The sequence below is a fragment of the Oncorhynchus mykiss genome, chromosome 23 (genome assembly GCF_057628025.1).
Source record: "Oncorhynchus mykiss isolate SJ-2025 chromosome 23, ASM5762802v1, whole genome shotgun sequence".
Taxonomy (NCBI): Eukaryota; Metazoa; Chordata; class Actinopteri; order Salmoniformes; family Salmonidae; genus Oncorhynchus; species Oncorhynchus mykiss.
The window spans coordinates 28,173,525-28,196,007 of NC_143044.1; the positions used below are offsets into that span (position 1 = coordinate 28,173,525).

The 22,483-nt window shown below is 42.4% G+C and overlaps 1 protein-coding gene across 1 annotated transcript in view; it reads right to left on the reverse strand.

The window, feature by feature from the left end:
* The window catches only part of prim2 (DNA primase subunit 2), a 104,899-nt gene that overhangs the window by 29,975 nt on the left and 52,441 nt on the right, over positions 1–22,483 (reverse strand). Inside the window, exons 8-10 of the mRNA XM_021580908.3 lie at positions 10,249–10,316; positions 7,483–7,555; positions 5,600–5,785 (exon numbers count right to left, since the gene is read on the reverse strand). Of these exons, the coding sequence (XP_021436583.3) occupies positions 5,600–5,785; positions 7,483–7,555; positions 10,249–10,316 (327 nt within the window). The remainder of the gene's footprint in view (positions 1–5,599; positions 5,786–7,482; positions 7,556–10,248; positions 10,317–22,483) is intronic.

The following is a 22,483-nucleotide window of genomic DNA, read 5'->3' on the forward strand; positions in this document are numbered from 1 at the left end:
TGTAGCAGTTTCTAAAAAAAATTCTCTATAGGTCTGGATATTCATCCAACATAATATTGGTGTTGTTGTCAGCTTCTCGAGGTCAACAGTACAACTCCACAGGTCCATATGCCTGTGTTTATAGGCTCATTACACCCGCAGGCGCTATAAAAGATGCTCCAACACGCAGCTGCTACACAAGCTGCCAACACCTGCTAGACTGTAAATGGTTTTTTGTGGTTTTTTATTTTTTTTTAAATAAAGACCGGCAGCACCTTGGTCCAGACTTGCTGCTTTCATCTTTAGATGGAATGCGATTCGGAAAGGAAATAGGAATCACTAATGTAGATATGGCGTGTCCCTGCATGGCCAGTCAGGAGGATTAGCTCCTCTGCAGGTCGGTCCGCCAGTGAGCCAGTAATGAGTTTCACCCTGACGCACCTCACATTGTCCACGCTCCATCAACACAAATGTTGTCCGCTTAGCAGCAGTAGAGACCTGGTCTGTTCTGCCCTGCCGGCCCCCTGGCCTCCAACCACAGAGAAGAAAAGGTTGACATGGTCCAGGCTATTGATATGGAGCGTATGCGGTCAGAGTGCAGAGGCGCGAGACAGTGCAATATTGATGAGGGTTTTCTGAGGACGTAGTCATGTTACAGGAGCATGCAGAGGGCTGAGAAGGAGCTGGGAGAGGGCCAAGGAGCTTCTGGACATTATTTATTTACACCAAATCAGCTTCATACGGAACTTAATCAATAATGGAACTTACACACATTGGTTCATCACGAGTCGCCACGTCTGAGCTGATTCCGTCTGTTTCTCCTAATCGCACACCAGCGTGGGACTGCTTTTATTAATGCAACGCCGTACTTGCGGTGGACATATTTGAGTGTCTGTTGACAAATTATTTACCTTCACTTAACCTCTTACATTGTGGGAATTTGCCTATATGAATAGGCCTAAATTGAAATGTTTCTTACAAAATAAATATGGAAAGTACATGCATAACCATGGTAGCAATTAAAAGGTTAGACTAAAGGTGAGGACAACAGTTCACCTGAATAGACTGAATCCGAACATTACACTTGATTTCATTTGCATTTTACATGTACTTTGACACATTTATTGCTAACGAAATCTGAAAATACTCTGGACACATTCAGTAACATGGTAAGAACATTCTTGGAAAATATGGGGTAGGAGCAACACGAGACAAAACAATTACAAGGGTTTGAGTGAGAGGTCTAACCGGTGTTTCCAAGTGGACATGCAGCTCTCCAAAGTAATTCCAATGCACTTTTATGACTCAAAGAAGAGTCTTCACGTATAAGGTGTTTTTTTTGTTGCTCTGATAGCTGTGCCGTTGAGGAACTACAGCAAGCACACTTGTAGTTGTTTTGATTGGAACACAACCCTGCTTCCCCGCCTTTACACAATCACGGTTGTTTACGCAATCCAAAAACGGTACATTATAAATTTGCAATCTGGGTCAGGTGGGCATCATTTGAAAGCTTGTTCTATTGCCAAAATGACTAGCAAAATACAATCTTACAGTGTTAGGCTTTCACAAGGCAAGTGCATTCAGCTGCGTGGTTCACTGCAAACTGTGTTCACAGTACAACAAACATCCACTCCTTGTGTTCAGGATAACCCAGGGTATAAGCCATGTCACCTTGTAACTGTACAACAAACATTATCTCCTTGTGTTCAGGATAACCCAGGGTATAAGCCATGTCACCTTGTAACTGTACAACAAACATCAGCTCCTTGTGTTCAGGAGAACCCAGGGTATAAGCCATGTCACCTTGTAACTGTACAACAAACATCAGCTCCTTGTGTTCAGGAAAACCCAGGGTATAAGCCATGTCACCTTGTAACTGTACAACAAACATCAGCTCCTTGTGTTCAGGATAACCCAGGGTATAAGCCATGTCATCTTGTAACTGTACAACAAACATTAACTCCTTGTGTTCAGGATAACCCAAGGTATAAGCCATGTCACCTTGTAACTGTACAACAAACATCAGCTCCTTGTGTTCAGGATAACCCAGGGTATAAGCCATGTCATCTTGTAACTGTACAACAAACATCAGCTCCTTGTGTTCAGGATAACCCAGGGTATAAGCCATGTCATCTTGTAACAGTACAACAAACATCAGCTCCTTGTGTTCAGGATAACCCAGGGTATAAGCCTTGTCATCTTGTAACTGTACATCAAACATTGTGATCATAAATGTTGACACTGTATATGACATGAGTTTTATGATATCGAAATGTAAATGACACATTTGGACTCACAGGTGTTTGGCTTGTATGACGTCAAAGCGGTATTTATTATTATCCTCAATGTACTGGATCATCTTCCAAAATACATTGAGTCCTCGTAATTTACAGCATTTCCCCCACTCAGGAAACAAAATAAATGTGCAAAGGTTGCCCAATTACCAGCAGGGGTGGGGGCAACTTCTTGTTGCACATGCGGCGCTCAAGTTCAGACCGGCTGTCAGTCCCAAAAAATACAGAGCGGTGAAGCGGCGACCCTCAGCTCTGACGCCATGTATAGCATGTTAGTGTACAGCCACTGCGTTCCAATTTAGGTGCTTATCGGTGTCCAAATCTGCCACGTTCAAGACATAAACGGGTATGAGTGTAAAGGGTTACCGTGGGATATCATAGCCAAGTACCCAGAGTCATCACGACTGCAAAACAGCAGAACCAAAGAGAGTAGTCATCCAAATTAATACCTTCCGGAAGAAACCCAGAAATCAATGGCGATCACGTTCGCTTCCATAATTTTCTTCCTCCCTGTTCTGTAACATTAGGTACCTCTGGCAGCCAAGGCCCCGTTTCAGCCTCGCTGGCTCCAATCTTCTCAGCCACATGCTAAACGGGGAGGCTTTATGCAGCCTGCCACAAACGGCACATACATCACTGGGAGAGCCGCGACCTGCCTGGCACCAGCCTGCATCTCCGCTGCCTCCTCCACCACGGGACAAAGGCCTGGGCTTTGTGTGTGCCGCAGTCCAGGTTCCACCTGAGAGGGCAGACAGAGGGGACCCAGCCACCCTGAAAATAGGTCACTTTGAGGAGTGGCGTTCCATGACCGGCAGAGAATCTGTCCGCCCGCCTGGGCTGGGAGCCGCTTAAACAGGACAAATGGTGCGAGGCTACTGTAGGATGGGGGATGTGGAGGAGGAAGTGAAACTGGAGGAATGGGAAAAGGACACCCTCATTGCTTTTGAGAGTGTGTGAAAGTGGCTCCGCAGTAGTGAAGTCAAAGCAACTCTGAACTGTGGAGTGCCTCCATAGAAACCAGTACAGCAAGGAAAATGTTTTGTTCGTCATGCTGTACTGCTGAAGTCTCAGTGGAAAAGGCCAGTCTTGAAGGTGTCTCACAATGACCCTTATCTACTGGATGCCTAAGTCAGTCAGAAAGTTGAGAAGTGTGCAGGGAGAAGTGTTCACAGAAATAATTTAATTTCAGGTGTTTGAGCAGAGTGCTGCTAGAAATCAATTTACATTTATATGTCAAAATATACAGTATTGACTTATTTCACCTGACTTTTCCCTCCCAACTTGTGAAAATCGAAGGGCAGCTCAGTAAGTATACACTGCAGGGTGAAAGTGAGTGTAGAAATTCAAGCGTCAGTCAAATGGTGTTACTGGGTGGACATTGACCACAAAGTGAAACTCGGAATGTACATAAGATTTCCATGATTAGCTAGTCTAACTCATATCAAGTAGGCGTACATCAATGTAAATGTATGGTGTCTAATTCTGATTAAAACCTGTAAGACAATTCCAATTTCTAAGACACTGTTTGAATCTGCTTGTGTTGGGAATGCCAGTTAATATTGTGAAACTACAGTAATCTGTGGACATTTGTCTTCCTTATTGAAGACATTTTTGTAAAGTGGTGCTTCAAAACACATCTTGTCCCAAAATTACTCAGCTAGATCTTAATTTTTGCTCTTACAAAGAAAAAGTGGCAAAGGCACCCATTTTCTCTGCGGTGTTGTCACTGAAAATTGCACACAATTTTAAACAATCAACGAAAAAGCAGTATCTGCAGAAAGAGAACCATTGTGTTTCTTCTTCATTTTACATGACTGGAAGTGCATAAACACACATCCCTTCCCCACCTGTCCTTGTATTGTCACAATGTAACACCTGTATTTTTAGCCCTCCATTGATCAATACGATTGCTGCAGTCAAAGCACTTTAAAGGCATACATTATTCATCTTGTGGTATATTCTTCTCATTTGCAAGATAACACAGCTCACGAAGAAACAAACATAACCTTCCAGAAGTATGCTATTGGTTTTCTTTCACCAAATCATGTTGGTTTTCTTAATCCATAAATAATTCAAGCTCAACTGAAAATTCAAGTACAAATATACATGTACAAAAAGGTTCCCGTAAATGAATATTGCTGCTCCTGCAGCATAACTGTTACGTATGTAACAGTTGATACATTTTGATACATTCTAGCCTATGTATCCTGCCTGGGAATAACACTTGCAGAATCCTCATACACATGTCGTTAATGCAGATTAGAAAGCCTATCCTTCACCCCTGGTATGAATTCGCTGTCCTGCTGAAAATGGGGGTCTAAAAAAAAAAAGAGTGCGCCAACTCCCTCAAAACATTTTTCATTCCTGAATTACAAAGTTTCTAAAACTGCTGCTTTATTTCATTCATTTACCCACCATAACTGCTCACATAACAGGTACGTGCAATCAGCCAGTCAACAACACACTAACCGTACTGCCACAAATGACCTGAAATACAGTAGCCACTAACATTACCGCCATGGATGTATACCACTAGAAAACAGAAAGACCAGCACACTTGACCTAACTAAGGGATGCACTATCGGGGTGAGTTTCACTTTAACAGCCAGAGATACAGCAGACATCGAGTGTCCAAGACTTGAGTGGGCGAAAAATTGGGAAGTGGGTGGTGTTATTCTCCAGCTGAGCCTGAGGTGATATTCCACTTGAACGAAAAAGGAATTTACAGTGGAACAGCTTGAGTGAGCGCTCAATTCTCTTGACAGAGGATTATATTCAAATGTATCAGCTTTCAAAACACCTCGCCTAAGGTAGATGGGAACCTCATCAGGGTTCTGGTGATTGAGGATCAATTGGAAAGAACAGTTCAGATGCAGAATGAGAAGTGGAAACCAGGAGAGACTAGTTCAGCTGAGGACAGTCATTTTCTTGTTGAATGTACCGTAGACATGAAGTAAGACAGAATTATAACAGGAGGTGCATTCGCTGACAATTCTAGAATGAAGTTCCTGGAGGAAGGGCAGAACTCTTTCATCAATACAACTATAAAGTATGAGGACATTTAGGCCATACAACCAATCCGAGTAACTTTTCTTTGTGAATACATTGTGTTTATTATCCATGTACGATTAATTTCCTTCCTACCTCAAAATATCACTAGTTGAGAAATTGGACTGGCAATAGGCTCAACATATTGTTACGCACCCGAGAGGATCGCCTCAATTTTAAGCATGTACTGTTGTCTCTGGCTGGAGCAGTTTTACACGCATTAAAAAAAAAATCAAATTCATTTGAAATCAATCTCAAATCAAGTCCAAGAAGGTTACCTTGTCAGCGTCCACTTTGCCCTTGACGAACTCGGACCTCCAGAACTGCAGGGCCTGGTCCAGAGTGAGGCCGATGCCCTTGAGGAACAGTCCGTACTGCATGCGCCCGCCGTGACGGAGGTGGTGGCTGTCCCTCAACCCCCGGTGGAGCTGCCTCATGCACAGGGGGTAGGACTTGGCCGATAGCTAGAGGAAGAGACATTAACATATGCAGGCAAAAGGCAAGTCAACTATCTCACTCTACCATGGCAGTAATGCAATCAACAAGCTGCATGGAATTAACCATTTCATCCACCAATGACTCCATATTCAATATTTTATTTTTGCTCTATGAAAGCACAGATATGCAGCCAGTTTGTTATGTCACCTGCGATATCCTAATCCAGACTAAGCTAAACATGTATCGAGGCCTGGCTTCCTTATCACTTAAAGCTGCGGTGGTAGGTACTGTGAAATAAATACAGCTCAATATCATGTAAATAAAGCACATGCACCTCTATACAATTGCCTTCCTGTAGACTTTCCTATCTTGTTCCATGTTCCCATTGTATTTTTAATGCCCTCACCATAGCACAGAGATGTAATGAAAAGTTCATTATAAATAAAACATTCATTGCTGATAAGGAGGAACGCTGATTTAGCAGACCAGCGAGAGAGAGGGGTTGCGGTGCCCGTCTAGCCCAGTCGTCTGGGGATCACAAGGTCCTGTATTAGACACTCTTAACTCAAGGCCAACATCACAGGTGCAGATCAGAGGTAGAAAAAAAAACACAACCTAGATCACAGACAGCCTTTTAATTCTGGTAGCAGATGTCAGGACCAAGTAGTAGAGGAAAGTCTTGCCCGTAGACCAGACAAAAGCTGCTTCCCTGATCGACGGATAGCCTTGGTTTATTATCCATTTCCTGCTCACCTTCATGCCATGCCTGCTTCAGCAGACTTAGAAAGAATGCTGTGATTTTGCCATTGAAAAATGTAGTACTAAATATGTTCTGCATAGAAAAAGAAAACAAAGCATTGTGTGGGTGACATTTCCTATTGTATTGGGGGCAGGGAACGCTTCATTCTGAATGCAAACATTTTGAGTCGAGTCCGTTGATTGAAAAAAATGTTCTTGTTTATGCACCAGATCGTAAAAGGGCTTCTAATTTGATACATTACTTCCATTGACGGCGATTAAATGCAAGGAAAATCTGAAGGACGAAATTAGCAGTAATTGCTGACGAGCAACTTAATTGGAACAGCAGTGTTCTCGGAAATGGAGAAAGTGAAGAATGCACAGTGAGGCTGAGCTGAGCTGTGGCCTCGGTCAGTTTAACTGCCCCTATGAGAGACCACAATGGTTCATTAAAAACCCCTTCTGAATGTCCATGTAGAGAACGGCTGTGTCGCTAACGCAAAGACATTAGGTATGAAATCTGAGCGCTTTTGCCTTTCAAACAGTAATCCTTGTGAAGACTGAAGAGACAATTTGCCAACACTCATAAGCATGACGTGACCCTGTGCAATCAATAGACAAGAAGTTAAAAAGGACAGACTGTGTGTGAACTAGCTACTTGTTTGTGATCCTAAGGAGGTCTGATTATGGGAAAGCAGCGATGTTAAGGGGTAATAAAACAGTAAACGCTGACCTCAGTTCGCGGTGAGTAAAGTAACACTCCCTGTACTGTTAATGCATTTTTCCACAAAAGGTGCGTAAAAGATGTTTACCCTCCACTACGCCACTGATGGAAACATACAGTATGGACCAATACTGAGATCCTGTAGCAGCAGTTCTGTCCACCTATGACAGTTTACATTTCTGTTCTGATATAATCAACATCCTCCATCTTACTTGTCATCCCTAGTATAAATGTGCCCTTTGTGTTTCAATGCATACTCACCGGATCGATCTGCTCCAAAGAAATTTTCCCAATACTCTTCTGTATGCTGTAGTCCTGACCCACGTAAGCATGGCTACAAGGACAGAAATGGACCAACAAGAGAGGGGCAAAGAGAAATAGATGACTCCTGTCTATAACAACAGGTCCAGATAAATAACAGTCATTAGCCTACAAAGTCCTACAGCAGGACATGGTTACATGGTTAGGGATCAGAGTCCATGATAACAAGCTTACTCTCCGCAGTCCTCATAGAAAGTTATAATTGCGCACTACACAGAAATTAAGTCTGACGTACTTCATTGAATGGTGGATTGTAGAGACATTTTTTGAAATTTCCATAGAGAAATATGTTTCAAATGCCCTTACATTTGGGAAATAAGTCCCAAATGGAAATATGCAATGTTTCTCAAATAAAGTTCGGGGACCAGTGACCATTTTTCTGGAATAAGTCAAAAGTAATATTCTTCCTGCATGTTCTGCAGTTGTATCCATTTCTATTGTCCATCCCAGCAAAATGTTACATTGGTCAAGATCAATCCCATTGATCGATATCTGTGTGATTGATTTACCAGTGCCTGACATTTGAACAGGAGCCCCCCATAAATTAACTGACTTGTCTTTGTGCAACTTCAGTATGCCTTGCCAAAAAACAGTTGTTCAATGAAGAGGATCCCCAGAGACCCTATGTATTACACAACCTCCGTAATCTTACCCAGTTAACAAAACACTTAAACTGTCTGAAAATTGCAGGAAGATACATTCATTTACACACTTTCAAAATCTAAATATTGCGTCCCCTCAAATGGCCTAATTTAGGCATCTGGATTTGATGCCATGGGTAAAGGTCAAAACCCTATTTAACCTACGAAAGCTTAATACATGTGAGGTGCATCTTCTCGCTCCGATCACAGAGCCTTACGGCACTGATATAATCCAGATGACAGAAATTGAGACTAAATGCCATTTGAAAGGCCACTCGATTAAATGGAGCTCAACAGCCGGGTTACGGGCTAATCAGGTTTGTAAAACCATATCCTTTGACTTAAATTAGAGGCCTGGACCACGTACTGCCCATGAGGCAACATTAACAGAATATAAAGGGTCAGATGGCTATCATTTAAAAGAAATGTGTTTAAACAAGGTCCTTTTTCGGCATCACTAAAACGGTGTAAAGCTCAGTGCCATTGACTGTCACAAGTTTTACTATATCTGCAAGCTACTTAGATGAGGACATTTCATCTAATTGATTTATCATGTTAACTTACAGTAAACCAATATCTAGAATGTGTCATTTCATGGAAAATGATGAATTATAACTGTATTTAATCAAATATGACACATTCATCATTCAGAATGTATGTCCTAATAATTTGAGTTTTCCTAGTATGCCTTAAATTCTAAAGGAGAGGTGGTGTGCATTAGTTTAAAGGGGGATCAATGATGCACTCCAGAAGCTGCCTTTTGAAAATCGGTTAAGCCACATTTGTGGTTCCCAGAGATACAAAGACAACTTTGGCTGCAGATGAAACCGGATCCTTCCCTGGTAATCTAGCTTTTACCACAGAACGTCTCAAAGTGAAATGGAATCATCTGTGGGACCTAGCGACCGACGGTCCAAGCACAGGCTTTGGGCTTATGCTGCCTGCTCCATTCTGATGGAGCGGGGCCCTGCCAGCTATCGCTTCTGTGTCCAAATCCTCTTGTTTTCCCGTTTCGATTCAACAGCTAGTTTGCTTAAGGACACGGGTTTGTTTCGAGGGCACAAGCTGGCCCCATGACACTACCTTATCTGGCTGCCCCAGCATGCATTGCAACACAGTGGGAAGCGTTCTGCAGTCAAAACAACCTAAGTGACTGCAATGACAGATCCAATTAAAAGAGGCCTCAATCGGACTTCCTTAAAAACCAAATGAAACAGCTGGTTGGTAGAGTTGTCTTTGGGGAATGCTTCTTGTTTCCCTATCCTTTACAATCATTGAAGGCTGCAGGGGGGGGGGGGGGTAGATGGCCAGTGAGACGCAGGTGGAAGGGCTGTAACCTAGCCCAGGACTTCCTGGTGGGTCCTTTTCTGAAAGCCAGGATGGGCTTTAGACCTGTAGGGCCCAGGTTGGATCACTCCTACACAGAGCAGGGGACTATGCCTGAGGCTATTTCAGAAAGCCATTGAAAGAGAGCATGTGTGGAAGAGATTTCAAGGAGGGAGAAAAAAAGAGATTGCGGGAAATTGTAATCTGCAGAGGTCGTCGTGGCGATACAGAGGGATTCCTTGCCTTTATTTTGCTCAGGCAGTCTGTCGGTCATGGGTGGGTGGATACTGTCGGGGCCTGGCTCTAAAAATAAAATCCCTGGCTTCCAGTTGACACATTAGCCTTGCTGTTTGCGTTCCATTATCACAGTGTTCGGAGACAGAGGGGACACGGTCTCAGAGGGAATCTAGCGTTAGGAACATTAGGCCTTTTCTGGGAAACGTGGCACACAAAGCGGATTCAGGAACATTTGTGACGTGAATTTGAGTCGACCTAGAAATGAACTTAAAAATAAATAAGTACAGGTTTTTCTTTGGAGGGGGAGGGCTTCTTTTCAACAGAGGACTCAAGGTGCGAGTTCACCACAGTTATTTCAGTACCCTTTCAAATCGGGTTCCTGCCCCGTTAGTTTTGTCAAGCTGTATTTTTTGGGAGTGCAACCATAATGACTATATTGTCATAATGAATAAACTAAAGCAGCAGCAGAGAAAGCAATAATGCTACTAATGATGCCAATTACCTGAGGTGGTTAAGCAGAGGTTGGAGTCGTTCATCAGACTGCACTGCTGGTAGGGAGCGGGCTGTCAGCTGCAAAGAAAAAAAAGGGCACCACATGAGAAACAGTAGCACATCAACATGTTTGGAAAACACCAGTGAACGTTGCTGAACATCGAATGTTACTGTAATAATACTTCAATCTAAAAAGCAGAGGATATAGCCAAGGTCTTACAGAGTTTTACACCCTCACTGAAATGATATCACTCCATGGCTTATGGAGAGAGGAAGTGTTATTATCCTTGCCAGTTGGAAGAATTGGGACACCAACCCAGCGATGGTGATTCATGTTTTACACAAGAGATATTTTATGAACCTCAACCACGAAGAGCCTTTTATCCCTCTCTGCACAAATTCCACAATTCTCACCATCAATTTTATTTACGAATATCCCATAAGCATCCGACTTGGGAAAGCTTCCACTTGGAAGTTTCCGCACCAAGCTCTAACGTGATTCAGCCTTAAAACATGTTTATAAAACTGAACAAGAAAGAAATGCCCCAAGAAAGTCTTAAACTTCCTCAGGCCTTTAGAAAAGACGCAGAGATGCTAAACTTAGAAGATATGGATCCAACGAGGTCCAAAATGGCCACCGAAACAATTAAAGCACATACAGATCTTTCGCCCTGCAAGGGTCATCAATTAATGCTGAAACCAGCGTGAGAAGATATCTGTTTAGCGGAGCTAGAACAGAGACAATGATGAAGAGACGTGGCATTGTGAGCTTGATCAAACTATTGAAACGGCGACAAATTGGATACTGTGGCCAGTCCACTGGGCCCTTTTCAGTCAATTGATCATCGCCTCCAGATCATAGGCGGTACCTTTCAGAGATTAAGAAAGAGCCACATATATAAAAAATAAAAAAAACTGACGCTGCAAACTGTAAAGGATGTCTTGTCTCGTGGAGCTGGAGACAGATTTACTGACACATGGGTCACTTACCTACAACAGCTGCTCACCCCATTGATTGCTTCATTTTTCATGTTTATTGATCAACTGCATGCTGGCATTAAGTATAAGCATTTAAAAAACGTAGGCCTTGCTGTGCAGGTACAACTTAAGCATACTAAACATATATCTAACCATATATTACAAATTCAACAATCATGATATGGGTTTTCTGCTATCGACAATGACTATATAAAAAAAGCCTGTGTTTTTAATCTGATCAGATTTCTCAATCCCAAAAGGTTAATCAGAATAGAACAAATCGGGCTTGCTTGACACGTCAGCCATAAATTGATACCGTACAAATGTTATTGCATCCTAACAACTGTAGATGCAAGACTGAAAAAAAGACACTGAAAACAGGAAAATATTTATGTCTCTTGAAATAAAAAATTACTGAGCGGGGAAATCTAGTCAGATGGAGATCCAGCTTTGAGTTTGACGCTCTTTTAACTACATGCTTTCTGTGATATCCCCTCACCGTCCTTGACGGAAGAGAATCACCATTTTAATAACACACAACAGCCACAATGGCATACTTATATGGGTGGAAGGAAAGGGTCCATTACCCCATTGCAGCGGCTGGTGAACCGGATAATTGCCACGAACGACGAACGGGAGTGACTCCCAATTTCTGAAGTCTAGCAGAGTGGGGTCAGTCTGTCTCGTTGTAGAGGAGCCAGACAAAAGATGAATCTCATACACTGACCGGAGAAGGATAGTGTCCTTCCTCCCCAGATTCATTTCCATAACAATCAAGTCCTGCTCTACTGTCTGCACATGGATATTTGATCCTGATTGGATACCGGATTGGACTCCGATCCCATTTTTGCAAAGCCTCCCTGCCACTTCATATTTATTAAATAATATATATCTTCATGAAGCCAAAGCAGAAGGACTTGGCTGTGTAACAACAACAATTGCTGAAGCATGCCTATCCGTGGAAGAAAGCATGCCTATCCGTGGAGTCAACTATTTTAATAAAAGGGAAGAGCAAAACCTTGCAAAAGTATTTCAGTACTCTACCAGTTTAACTTGAAGGGGGCTTTGACGCTCGTCGGATGTGGCAGGGTTTACAAACTATCACGGACTACAAAAAGAAACCCAGCCGCAAGCTGCACAGTGACACGAGCCTACCTGAAGTTAAATTCCTTCTATGCTTGCTTTGAGGCAAGTGACAACCATGCATGAGAGCACCAGCAGTTCTGGCTGACTGTGCGATCTCGCTCTCTGTAGCCGATGTGAGTAAACAGGTTAACATTCACAAGGCCGTGGGGGCCAGATGGATTACCAGGACACGTATTAAGAGCATGCGCTGACTAGCTGGTGAGTGTCTTCACTGACATTTTAAACTCTCCCTGACCCAGTCTGTAATACCTACATGTTTCAAGCAGACCACTCACAGGGACCACGCGTCCCTGTGCCAAAGAAACCTGTCTAAATGACTATCTCCCCGTAGCACTCACATCTGTAGCCATGAAATGTTTTGTAAGGCTGGTCATGGCTCACATCAACATCATCATCCCAAACACCCAAAATCCACTCCAATTCGTATAGCACCCCAACAGATCCACAGATGATGCAATCCTTATTGCACTCCACACTGCCCTCTCCCATCTGGAAAAGAAGAACACCTATGTGAGAATGCTGTTAATTGACACCATAGCGCCCTCAAAGGTCAACACAAAGCTCAACACTAAGCTCAACACTAAGCTCAGGACCCTGGTACTGAACACCTCCCTCTAACTGGATCCTGAATATCCTGACAGGCCACCCCCAGGTGGTGAAGGTAGGCAACAACACATTCGCCATTGTCATATTTACAGTCGTACGTGGCCACGCACGACTTCAACACCATCACTACATCTGACGACACGACGGTGGTATGCCTGATCACCGACGACAAAACCGTCTATGGAGAGGAGGTCAGTGACCTGAAAGATAAAGGAGCTGATTGTGGACTACAGGAAATGGAGGTCTGAGCAAGCAACCATTCACATCGACAGGGCTGTACAGTAGTTGAGTAGGTAGAGAGCTTCAAGTTCCTGTGTCCACATCATTAAGGAATTAACAAGGTCTACATACACCAACACAATCGTGAAGGAACGGAATAAAAATAAATAAAATAACCTCTACCCCGCAGAGGCTGAAAAGATTCTGCATGGGCCCGCAGATCCTCAAAAAGTTCTACAGCTGCACCATCAAGAGCATCTTGACTGGCTGCATCACCGCTTGGTATGGCAACTGCTTGACATCTGACCACAAGGAGCTACATTGCCATCCAGGACTTCTATACCAGGCAGTGTCAGAGGAAAGCCCTAAACATTTTCAAAAGACTCCAGCCACCAAAGTCAGACTGTTCTCTCTGCTCTCACACGGCAAGTGGTAGCGATGAACCAAGTTTGGAACTAAACAGGACACGGACTAGCTTCTACCCCCAAGCCATAAGACAACTAAATAAAAATAAACTAAACATGCAACAAGAAAATCTGTCAATTTAAATAAATAAATTAGGCCTCAATCCATAGATTGGGCAGGGGTGCTGCCATGGGTGGGCATAGGCCCACACACTTGGTAGCCAGGCCCAGCCACTCAGAATTAGTTTTTCCCCCACATAAGGGCTTTATTACAAACAGAAATACTCCTCAGTTTCATCAGCTTTCGGGGTGGCTGGTCTCAGACGATACCGCAGATTAAGAAGCTGGATGTGGAGGTCCTGAGCTGGCGTGGTTATGCGTGGTCTGCGGTTGTGAGGCCGGTTGGACGTACTGCCAAATTCTCTAAAATGACGGGAGGCGTCTTATGGTAGAGAAATTAACATTCAATTATCTGACAACAGCTCTGGTGGAGATCCCTGCAGTCAGCATGCCAATTGCAGGCACCCTCAAAACTTGATATATCTGTGGCATTGTGTTGTGTGACAAAACTGCAAACATGCTGGTCAATCAGCTTCTTGATATGCCATTCAGGTGGAGGATTGATTGTGGCAAAGGAGGAATGCTCTCTAACGGGTATGAAAACAAACGTGCACAAAATTGGATCTAAATCAACTTTTTTGCATATGGAACATTTCTGGGATCTTTTATTTCAGCTCATGAAACATGGGACCAACACCTTACATGTTCCGTTTATATTTTTGTTCAGTATAGTTAGGACCACAATGGAAATAATATTTTAAGCTTTGTGTTATCCTTGATGGTTTTCTTAAATTGTATGTGGACGTGTCACCGGCTGGAGTGCCTTTATGAATGAATGAATGTGTGTGTGTAAAAAAAAAAAAAAAAAAAAAGTCCTCTTACTGTCAACTGCGTTTATTTTCAGCAAACTTAACATGTGTAAATATTTGTATGAACATAACAAGATTCAACAACTGAGACAAACTGAACAAGTTCCAAAGACATGTGATTAACACACACAAAATAATGTGTCCCTGAACAAAGGGGGGGGGGGTCAAAAGTAACAGTCTGTATCCATTGTGGCCACCAGCTGCATTAAGTACTGCAGTGCATCTCCTCCTCATAGACTGCACCAGATTTGCCAGTTCTTGCTGTGAGATATGTTACCTCACTCTTCCACCAAGGCACCTGCAAGTTCCCGGACATTTCTGGGGGGAATGGCCCTAGCCCTCACCCTCCGGTCCAACAGGTCCCAGATGTGCTCAATGGGATTGAGATCCGGGCTCGTCGCTGGCCATGGCAGAACACTGACATTCCTGTCTTATAGGAAAACATGCACAGAACGAGCAGCATGGCTGGTGGCATTGTCATGCTGGAGGGTCATGTCAGGATGAGCCTGCAGGAAGGGTACCACATGAGGGAGGAGGATGTCTTCCCTGTAACGCACAGCTTTGAGAGATTAGCTGCAATGACAACAAGCTCAGTCTGATAATGCTGTGACACACCGCCCCAGACCATGACGGACCCATCACCTCCAAAAATCGATCCCGCTCCAGAGTACAGGCCTCGGTGTAACGCTCATTCCTTCGACGATAAACGTGAATCCGACCATCAACCCTGGTGAGACAAAACCGCGACTCGTCAGTGAAGAGCACTTTTTGCCAGTCCTGTCTGGTCAAGTGACGGTGGGTTTGTGCCCATAGCGGACGTTGTTGCCGGTGATGTCTGGTGAGGACCTGCCTTTACAACAGGCCTACAAGCCCTCAGTCCAGCCTCTCTCAGCCTATTGCGGACAGTCTGAGCACTGATGGAGAGATTGTGCGTTCCTGGTGTAACTCGGGCAGTTGTTGTTGCCTGTACCTGTCCCGCAGGTGTGATGTTCGGATGTACCGATCCTGTGCAGGTGTTGTTACACGTGGTCTGCCACTGCGAGGATGATCAGCTGTCCGTCCTGTCTCCCTGTAGCGCTGTCTTAGGCGTCTCACAGAACGGACATTGCTATTTATTGCCCTGGCCACATCTTCAGTCCTCATGCCTCCTTGCAGCATGCCTAAGGCATGTTCACGCAGATGAGCAGGGACCCTGGGCATCTTTCTTTTACTGCAGTGTTTTTCAGAGTCAGTAGAAAAGCCTCTTTAGTGTCCTAAGTTTTCATAACTGTGACCATAATTGCCTACCGTCTTTAAGCTGTTAAGTGTCTTAATGACCTTCCACAGGTGCATGTTCATTAATTGTTTATGGTTCATTGAACAAGCATGGGAAACAGTGTTTCTTTAAGTGGGAGAACTTGCACAAATGGTGACTGACTAAATACTTTTTTGCCCCACTGTATGTATGTAAAAATTGTATAATAAATTCAATCAAATCACTCAACTAAATAGCTACCCGGACTATCTACATTGACCCTCTTTGCACCAACTCTTGACTCGTCACATATCTATACTGTTGCCTCGTCACTTTACCTCTAACTATATGTACATATCTACCTCGCACCCCTACACATCGACTCTGGTAGCCTGTGTATATAGCCAAGTTATCGTGACTCATTGTGTATTTATTCCTTGTGTTATAATTTTTCTCTCTGCATTGTTGGGAAAGGCCCATAAGGATGCAGTTCACTATTGCTTACAAGGCATGAAACAAAGACATTTTTATTTGATCTTAAAGGGATACTTCAGTATTTTGGCAATGAGGTCCTTTAACTACTTACCCAGTATTAGATGCTAACACTAGTTAGCATTGGCTCCTGAAACTACCTGAAACTTCCTTCATACTGTACACAGACATAAAAATGGTATCCATGAGTTCATCTGACTCAGGGGAAGTTGAAAAAGGGCCTCATTGCCAAAACCCCAAAGTATCCCTTTAACATTTAAGTTTCATAACAATATGAAAGGTTCTAGTGTTCTTCTGGCAAACAATTATGGGTGAAGGGAAAACAACATTAATCAAAAGGTCCAATGCAGCCGTTAATCTCAATATAAAATAACTTCTGGGTAAGAATGAAGTGCCTTATTATGAAAAATAGCTTCTTAGCAAAGAGCATTCTCTCAAGAAAGAATTTTGTTAAGACTGTCTGAATGGGGAGGGGAAAACTGAAAACAAGATGTTATTGCCAGAGGTTTGGAAACTTTTCTTATTGGTTTATGAACTGGTGATGTCACCAGGCAGGCCAAAACTCCATCCCACTAAAACAGGCTGAAATTTCAGATAGTCTTTTCAAACAGTGCTTACACTAAAAGGGAATTATCATAATTTTCACAGTATTAGTCCAACCTCAGTGTGGAATTGTATATAAAAACACTAGCGAATCTTGTTTGACTGCACTGGTCCTTCAAGAAAAAACATCTAAACATACATTTGGCGTGCACATCACAAGAGCACTTTATGGTGCAATTTTACATATTCTGTGCAAATAACTGTGTTAAGCATTTAAGTACATTTGGCTACACCAATTACAATTCCTTCCTGTATTATATTAATGTCAATACAGAATTGTTCCAGGACTATAGTGTTGCACTGATGTTTCCCACATAAGCGCTTCCCAAAACACCTGGGCTGGTTTAAATATTTGCTCTGTGGATCACAATAGTTTTAATATGACTGACACTATATGACCCTTTACAATGTACAACACATGTACTTCCAGTCAGTTATTGGACAGTAACTGTATTGGCCGTTTAATGGAAAACACTTCAGTCTATTTCTGAGCAGAAAGGTTGTCATAATAACCTCAGCAACTTGAAAAAAAAAATAATATATATATATATATATATATATTTCTCCATGCCATCATCTACAACTTAATGGCGTAAATAGGTTGCTTTCTGAAGTTAAAAAGCACTTGAGAGAGAGAGAACACAGGGAAAATGCCTGTGGTTCACTGGAAAGCAATAATACATAATGACAAGACAGCTCCACCAACAGGCCAAACTGTAGAAAAACAGGTTCTCAAGAATACCGTTTTTCCTCATCTTTACAATGATAATTGTGTAGTCTATTCAAATAACAGTCTCAAAAAATAATCACTTCAGGGTTTTCAAGGAACGCTGACAGAATTGCGTTAGGCACTGCCCCTAAACTATTAGTATGAGGGACCAATGCACTGTTCCCCATTGGATGTCGACCAAATAACACAGAATCCATCTGGATACAGAGAGGGCTTGAAAGCTAAACTTGGGGGGCTTGTGAACCAGACTGCCTCTGAACTTGAATCCAACTTTTTCATTCTAAGACTGACTGGGGTCATGCATCTGAAAGCAAATAAAGTCAGTTGGATATCTTAATGAGCTTACACACAGACAGCGATAGTGTAATGCAACACTGGGGGAAGTTAAACTAGACTAAGAACTGGTGCTGAATGGTGAGACTCCTCAACCAGCCAAGCGCACTATAGGAAGATTGATACTTCAGTGGCACTGTGAAAGACTGCATGCTTCATAAATGAGGCAGTTACAACATATGTCCCTCATTAGCCCTGGATCCATTTCTTCATCAGCATGGGTCATCTGTACCTTGGACTGGCGCTCCATGGAAACAGCTTGCCAAGCATAAGCACGTAGCGAAAGGGGGAGGAGGTGGAGGAGATGGGTGAGAAAGATGGGGAGTGAGTTGGGGCGGTTTCCAAAGTTACTCATCTCTAGAGCGTTGGTCAATAAAGAGCGTCTGTGGGAACGTCATGACATCCCAGCTGCCTACGTTTGCAAAGGTCGACATCACATTGACTTCACAAATGGCTCATTTGCATGCATCTAATGATTCCCTAGTCAGCGGTTCTCCAGGTTTTAAAGACTTTTTTGAAATGGGGAAAATGTCACAATCGCTGCAAAAAAGGTTACGTGTCAAGAAACACCAATTCTCTTTAGAGAAAATCTGGGTTTAGAAGCTCTAGTAAAGAGATATTTCAGTAAATACATCTTAAGGACCTTTACTCATTCGACAAAATGACAAGCAAAGAACATAGGACATCGAGTACGGTTATATGCACGCAATATGATTGTGGATATTGGGATATACAGTTCACATACACCTTAGCCAAATACATTTAAACTCAGTTTCACACAATTCCTGACATTTAATCCTAGTAAAAATTCCCTGTCTTAGGTCAGTTAGGATCATCACTATTTTAAGAATGTGAAATGTCAGAATAATAGTAGAGAGAATGATTTATTTAAGCTTTTATTTCTTTCATCACATTCCCAGCGGGTCAGAAGTTTACGTACACTCAATCAGTATTTGGTAGCATTTCCTTTAAATTGTTTAACTTGAGTCAAATGTTTTGGGTAACCTCCCACAAGCGTCCCACAATAAATTGGGTGAAGTTTGGCCCATTCCTCCTGACAGAGCTGGCGTAACTGAGTCAGGTTTGTAGGCCTCCTTGCTCGTACACACCTTTTCAGTTCTGCCAACAAATTTTCTATAGGATTGAGGTCAAGGCTTTGTGATGGCCACACCAATACCTTGACTTTGTTGTCCTTAAGCCATTTTGCCACAACTTTGGAAGTATGCTTGGGGTCATTGTCCATTTGGAAGACCCATTAGCAACCAAGCTTTAACTTTAACTAACTTTAAGCTTTAACCTGACTGATGACTTGAGATGTTGCTTCAATATATCCACATACTTTTCCTCCCTCATGAGGCCATCTATTTTGTGAAGTGCACCAGTCCCTCCTGCAGCAAAGCACCCCCACAACATGATGCTGCCGCCCCTGTGCTTCACGGTTGGGATGGTGTTCTTCTGCTTGCAAGCCTCCCCCTTTTTCCTCCAAACATAACGATGGTCATTATGGCCCATCAGTTCTATTTTTGTTTCATCACACCAGAGGACATTTCTCCAAAAAGTACAACCTTTGTCCCCATGTGCAGTTGCGAACCATAGTCTGGCTTTTTTATGGCAGTTTTGGAGCAGTGGCTTCTTACTTGCTGAGCAGCCTTTCAGGTTATGTCGATATAGGACTTGTTTTACTAGGGATATATATACCTTTGTACCTGTTTCCTCCAGCATCTTCACAAGGTCCTTTGCTGTTTTTCTGTGATTGATTTGCAATTTTTGCACCAAAGTACATTGATCTCTAGCAGACAGAACGCGTCTCCTTCCTGAGCGGTATGACGACTGCGTGGTCCCATGGTGTTTATACTTGCATACTATTGTTTGTACAGATGAACGTGGTATGAAGGATGAACCAGACAATTTTTCTTTCTGGGGTCTTGGCTGATTTCCCCATGATGTCAAGCAAAGAGGCACTGAGTTTGAAGGTAGACCTTGAAATACATCCCCAGGTACGCCTCCAATTGACTCAATGTATGTAAATTAGCCAGAAATTTCTAAAGCCATGACATCATTTTCTGGAATTTTCCAAACAGTTTCAAGGCACAGTCAATTTAGTGCATGTAAACTTCTGACCCACTGGAATTGTGATACAGTGAATTATAAGTGGAATAATCTGTCTGTAAAAAAATTGTTGGAAAAATTACTTGTATCATGCACAACATAGATGTCCTAATCGACTTGCCAAAACTATAGACTGTTAACAAGAAATTTGTGGAGTGGTTGAAAAACAAGTTTTAATGACCCCAACATAAATGTATGTAAACTTCCGAAATTCAACTGTAACAGTTCATTTAAAAACGTTAAAATGCTTTGGAAGAAGTACGATTTCCCTAATAATCCTGTTTACATGGAAATCAGGCTACCTGATGGAACCTAAATAATTGCCGAAAAATGACAACTAAAATAAACGTTCTACCACAGCGACCATGTTATTTTCCCAAAGCATATTTGATTCAGAGTTCGGACATAAAATGTTTGTATGTGAACTATTTCTAATGTGCATACTTTCAAAACTCACTTCACTCGCGCATAAGAGGGCTGCTTGTGCTACCGGTGCTAGCACATGTCCAGCTCAAATACGCCGCTGGAAAGCCAATTAAGCTGCTAATTAAGCTCCTAATAATTTGAAAGCTTACTCAGAAAACCTGTTGTTTTAATCGGTGTATCCGTACTTTGATTATCTTAAAACGGCGTATGGTCAACATCGGAATACAGCGTTTACATGACTGATGCCATAATCAGTTTAATATTAAGTGTGTATATTAAGTGTGCATGTAAACATACTCAGTGATGGGTATTGGTTCCCAAAATGTACCGTATTAGTGTTCATTATTACGCAAACACATTCAACATGAGACTCCGCTCTAGCATTTGCATGTTGCATGCAGCATTTGCCAATGGTGTGGTATAACTGGAAGGTCATTACATTAGGAAGAAATTGAAATAATATCAACCCCGATATTGAACATATGCAACCACAAAAACAAAAAATGTGCCCACTTTACTCCCGAGTGAATTTTAGACCGTGGGGATATCTATGCATCATTCAATTCTCAAGCGGCACAGATGTTCCTACGGTTTGATATCTCCCCATCAAATCAGCTTAGGTATTTACTTTTCATATCGTTTGTGACATCGATCTAGACTTGGCGATAACCTTATTGAAAACAAAACCCTCATACACATTCTCTAAAAATGTTAGGGGCATGAAATGCTGTAAGCAGGATGATTGCTGATGTGGTTCCAAATCCCAAGATGTCACTCTTTATTGGCTATTGGATTAGAATGGTCTGGATATAAGACGGAAAGTAATCTTCCCCTTGTTGACAGAGACATCAGCATCTCGATAGGCAATCAGTAATACGGAAATTGACTTGACAAGATGCACTATCCGGAACCAGCGAAGGGTATCTGTCCAACAAAGATATGGATGTTTCAGCACTAGGGGTTGAGTAAAGGTGTACTGAAATTGCGACACTGCAAGAGAGCCACAATATTGGCTATTTCTGTGCACATTCATTTCAGGAGCTTTGATGGTTATCGGAGAGCTAGCAAATAAATCATTTGACAAGTTAATGAATACAATAGGGAAATGTGTTCATGATCAGTGAACAGGGACTATCTCAACGTATGTTGGTGGTTAACCAAGCCCTGTGGTAGCATGATTACACATACCTCTTTAAAAACACACCTCAATATTGGCAGGGTCACTCATGCATTGTTCGTGTATGAATAAATGACATTGTTAACATGCTCTGACAATGACACTGCAGATGGCAATGTGTCTACTAATTTAGAATTGAGACCATGTTCTGGTGGCATGGGTATCTGAGGGCACTAGTTTAAAGCCTGCAAAGACAGGTGCGCTGAAAACTGGTTGCTAAGAAACACTAGCTCCACGCCTTGAGCATCTCAACATTACCACCTTAGAGAGAAATGAAGACAGGGGAGGGAATATTCTACTACAAAGACTCAGTCATTATGCCTAACACAATGCAAATGAATAAATACATTTGTTTATGGAGTGTCAACAAATCAAACTGTATTGTAAATAACTAAATGAAATGTTATACATGTGTTGCCAGCGGGAGACATTCAAAAGTTTTGATATCATGGATGGTCAGTCCTTGAATCCATAGCTCTGTCTATACATTTGAGAGTGGTTCCATTTCTCCAGCTCCATCTCAGCTTTTTACTGAAACAGAGGCGAGGAGTTGGCTTTGTTATGGTTTCAACTGTTGATTGCCGCTTTATGGAGTTAAATTAACCTACAGCGGGAGTAACTGCCTTCAGCATCCCCTACTTTCACAGACTATTGAAAATAAAATGTCATGATGAATCACATTGTGGCCTTGGTGACCAGTCACAAGCTTGCTGCACAAACATCATTATTTATTTGATTTCAGCCAAGAAGCCCCATGATGCCAATTAGAACAGAGGAGCTTTCAGGAGCTGATTGATTAAAAACACCAACTGTCTTGCTAGCATTACAGCAAAATGTCATTTTATGCTAATTCAGGGAG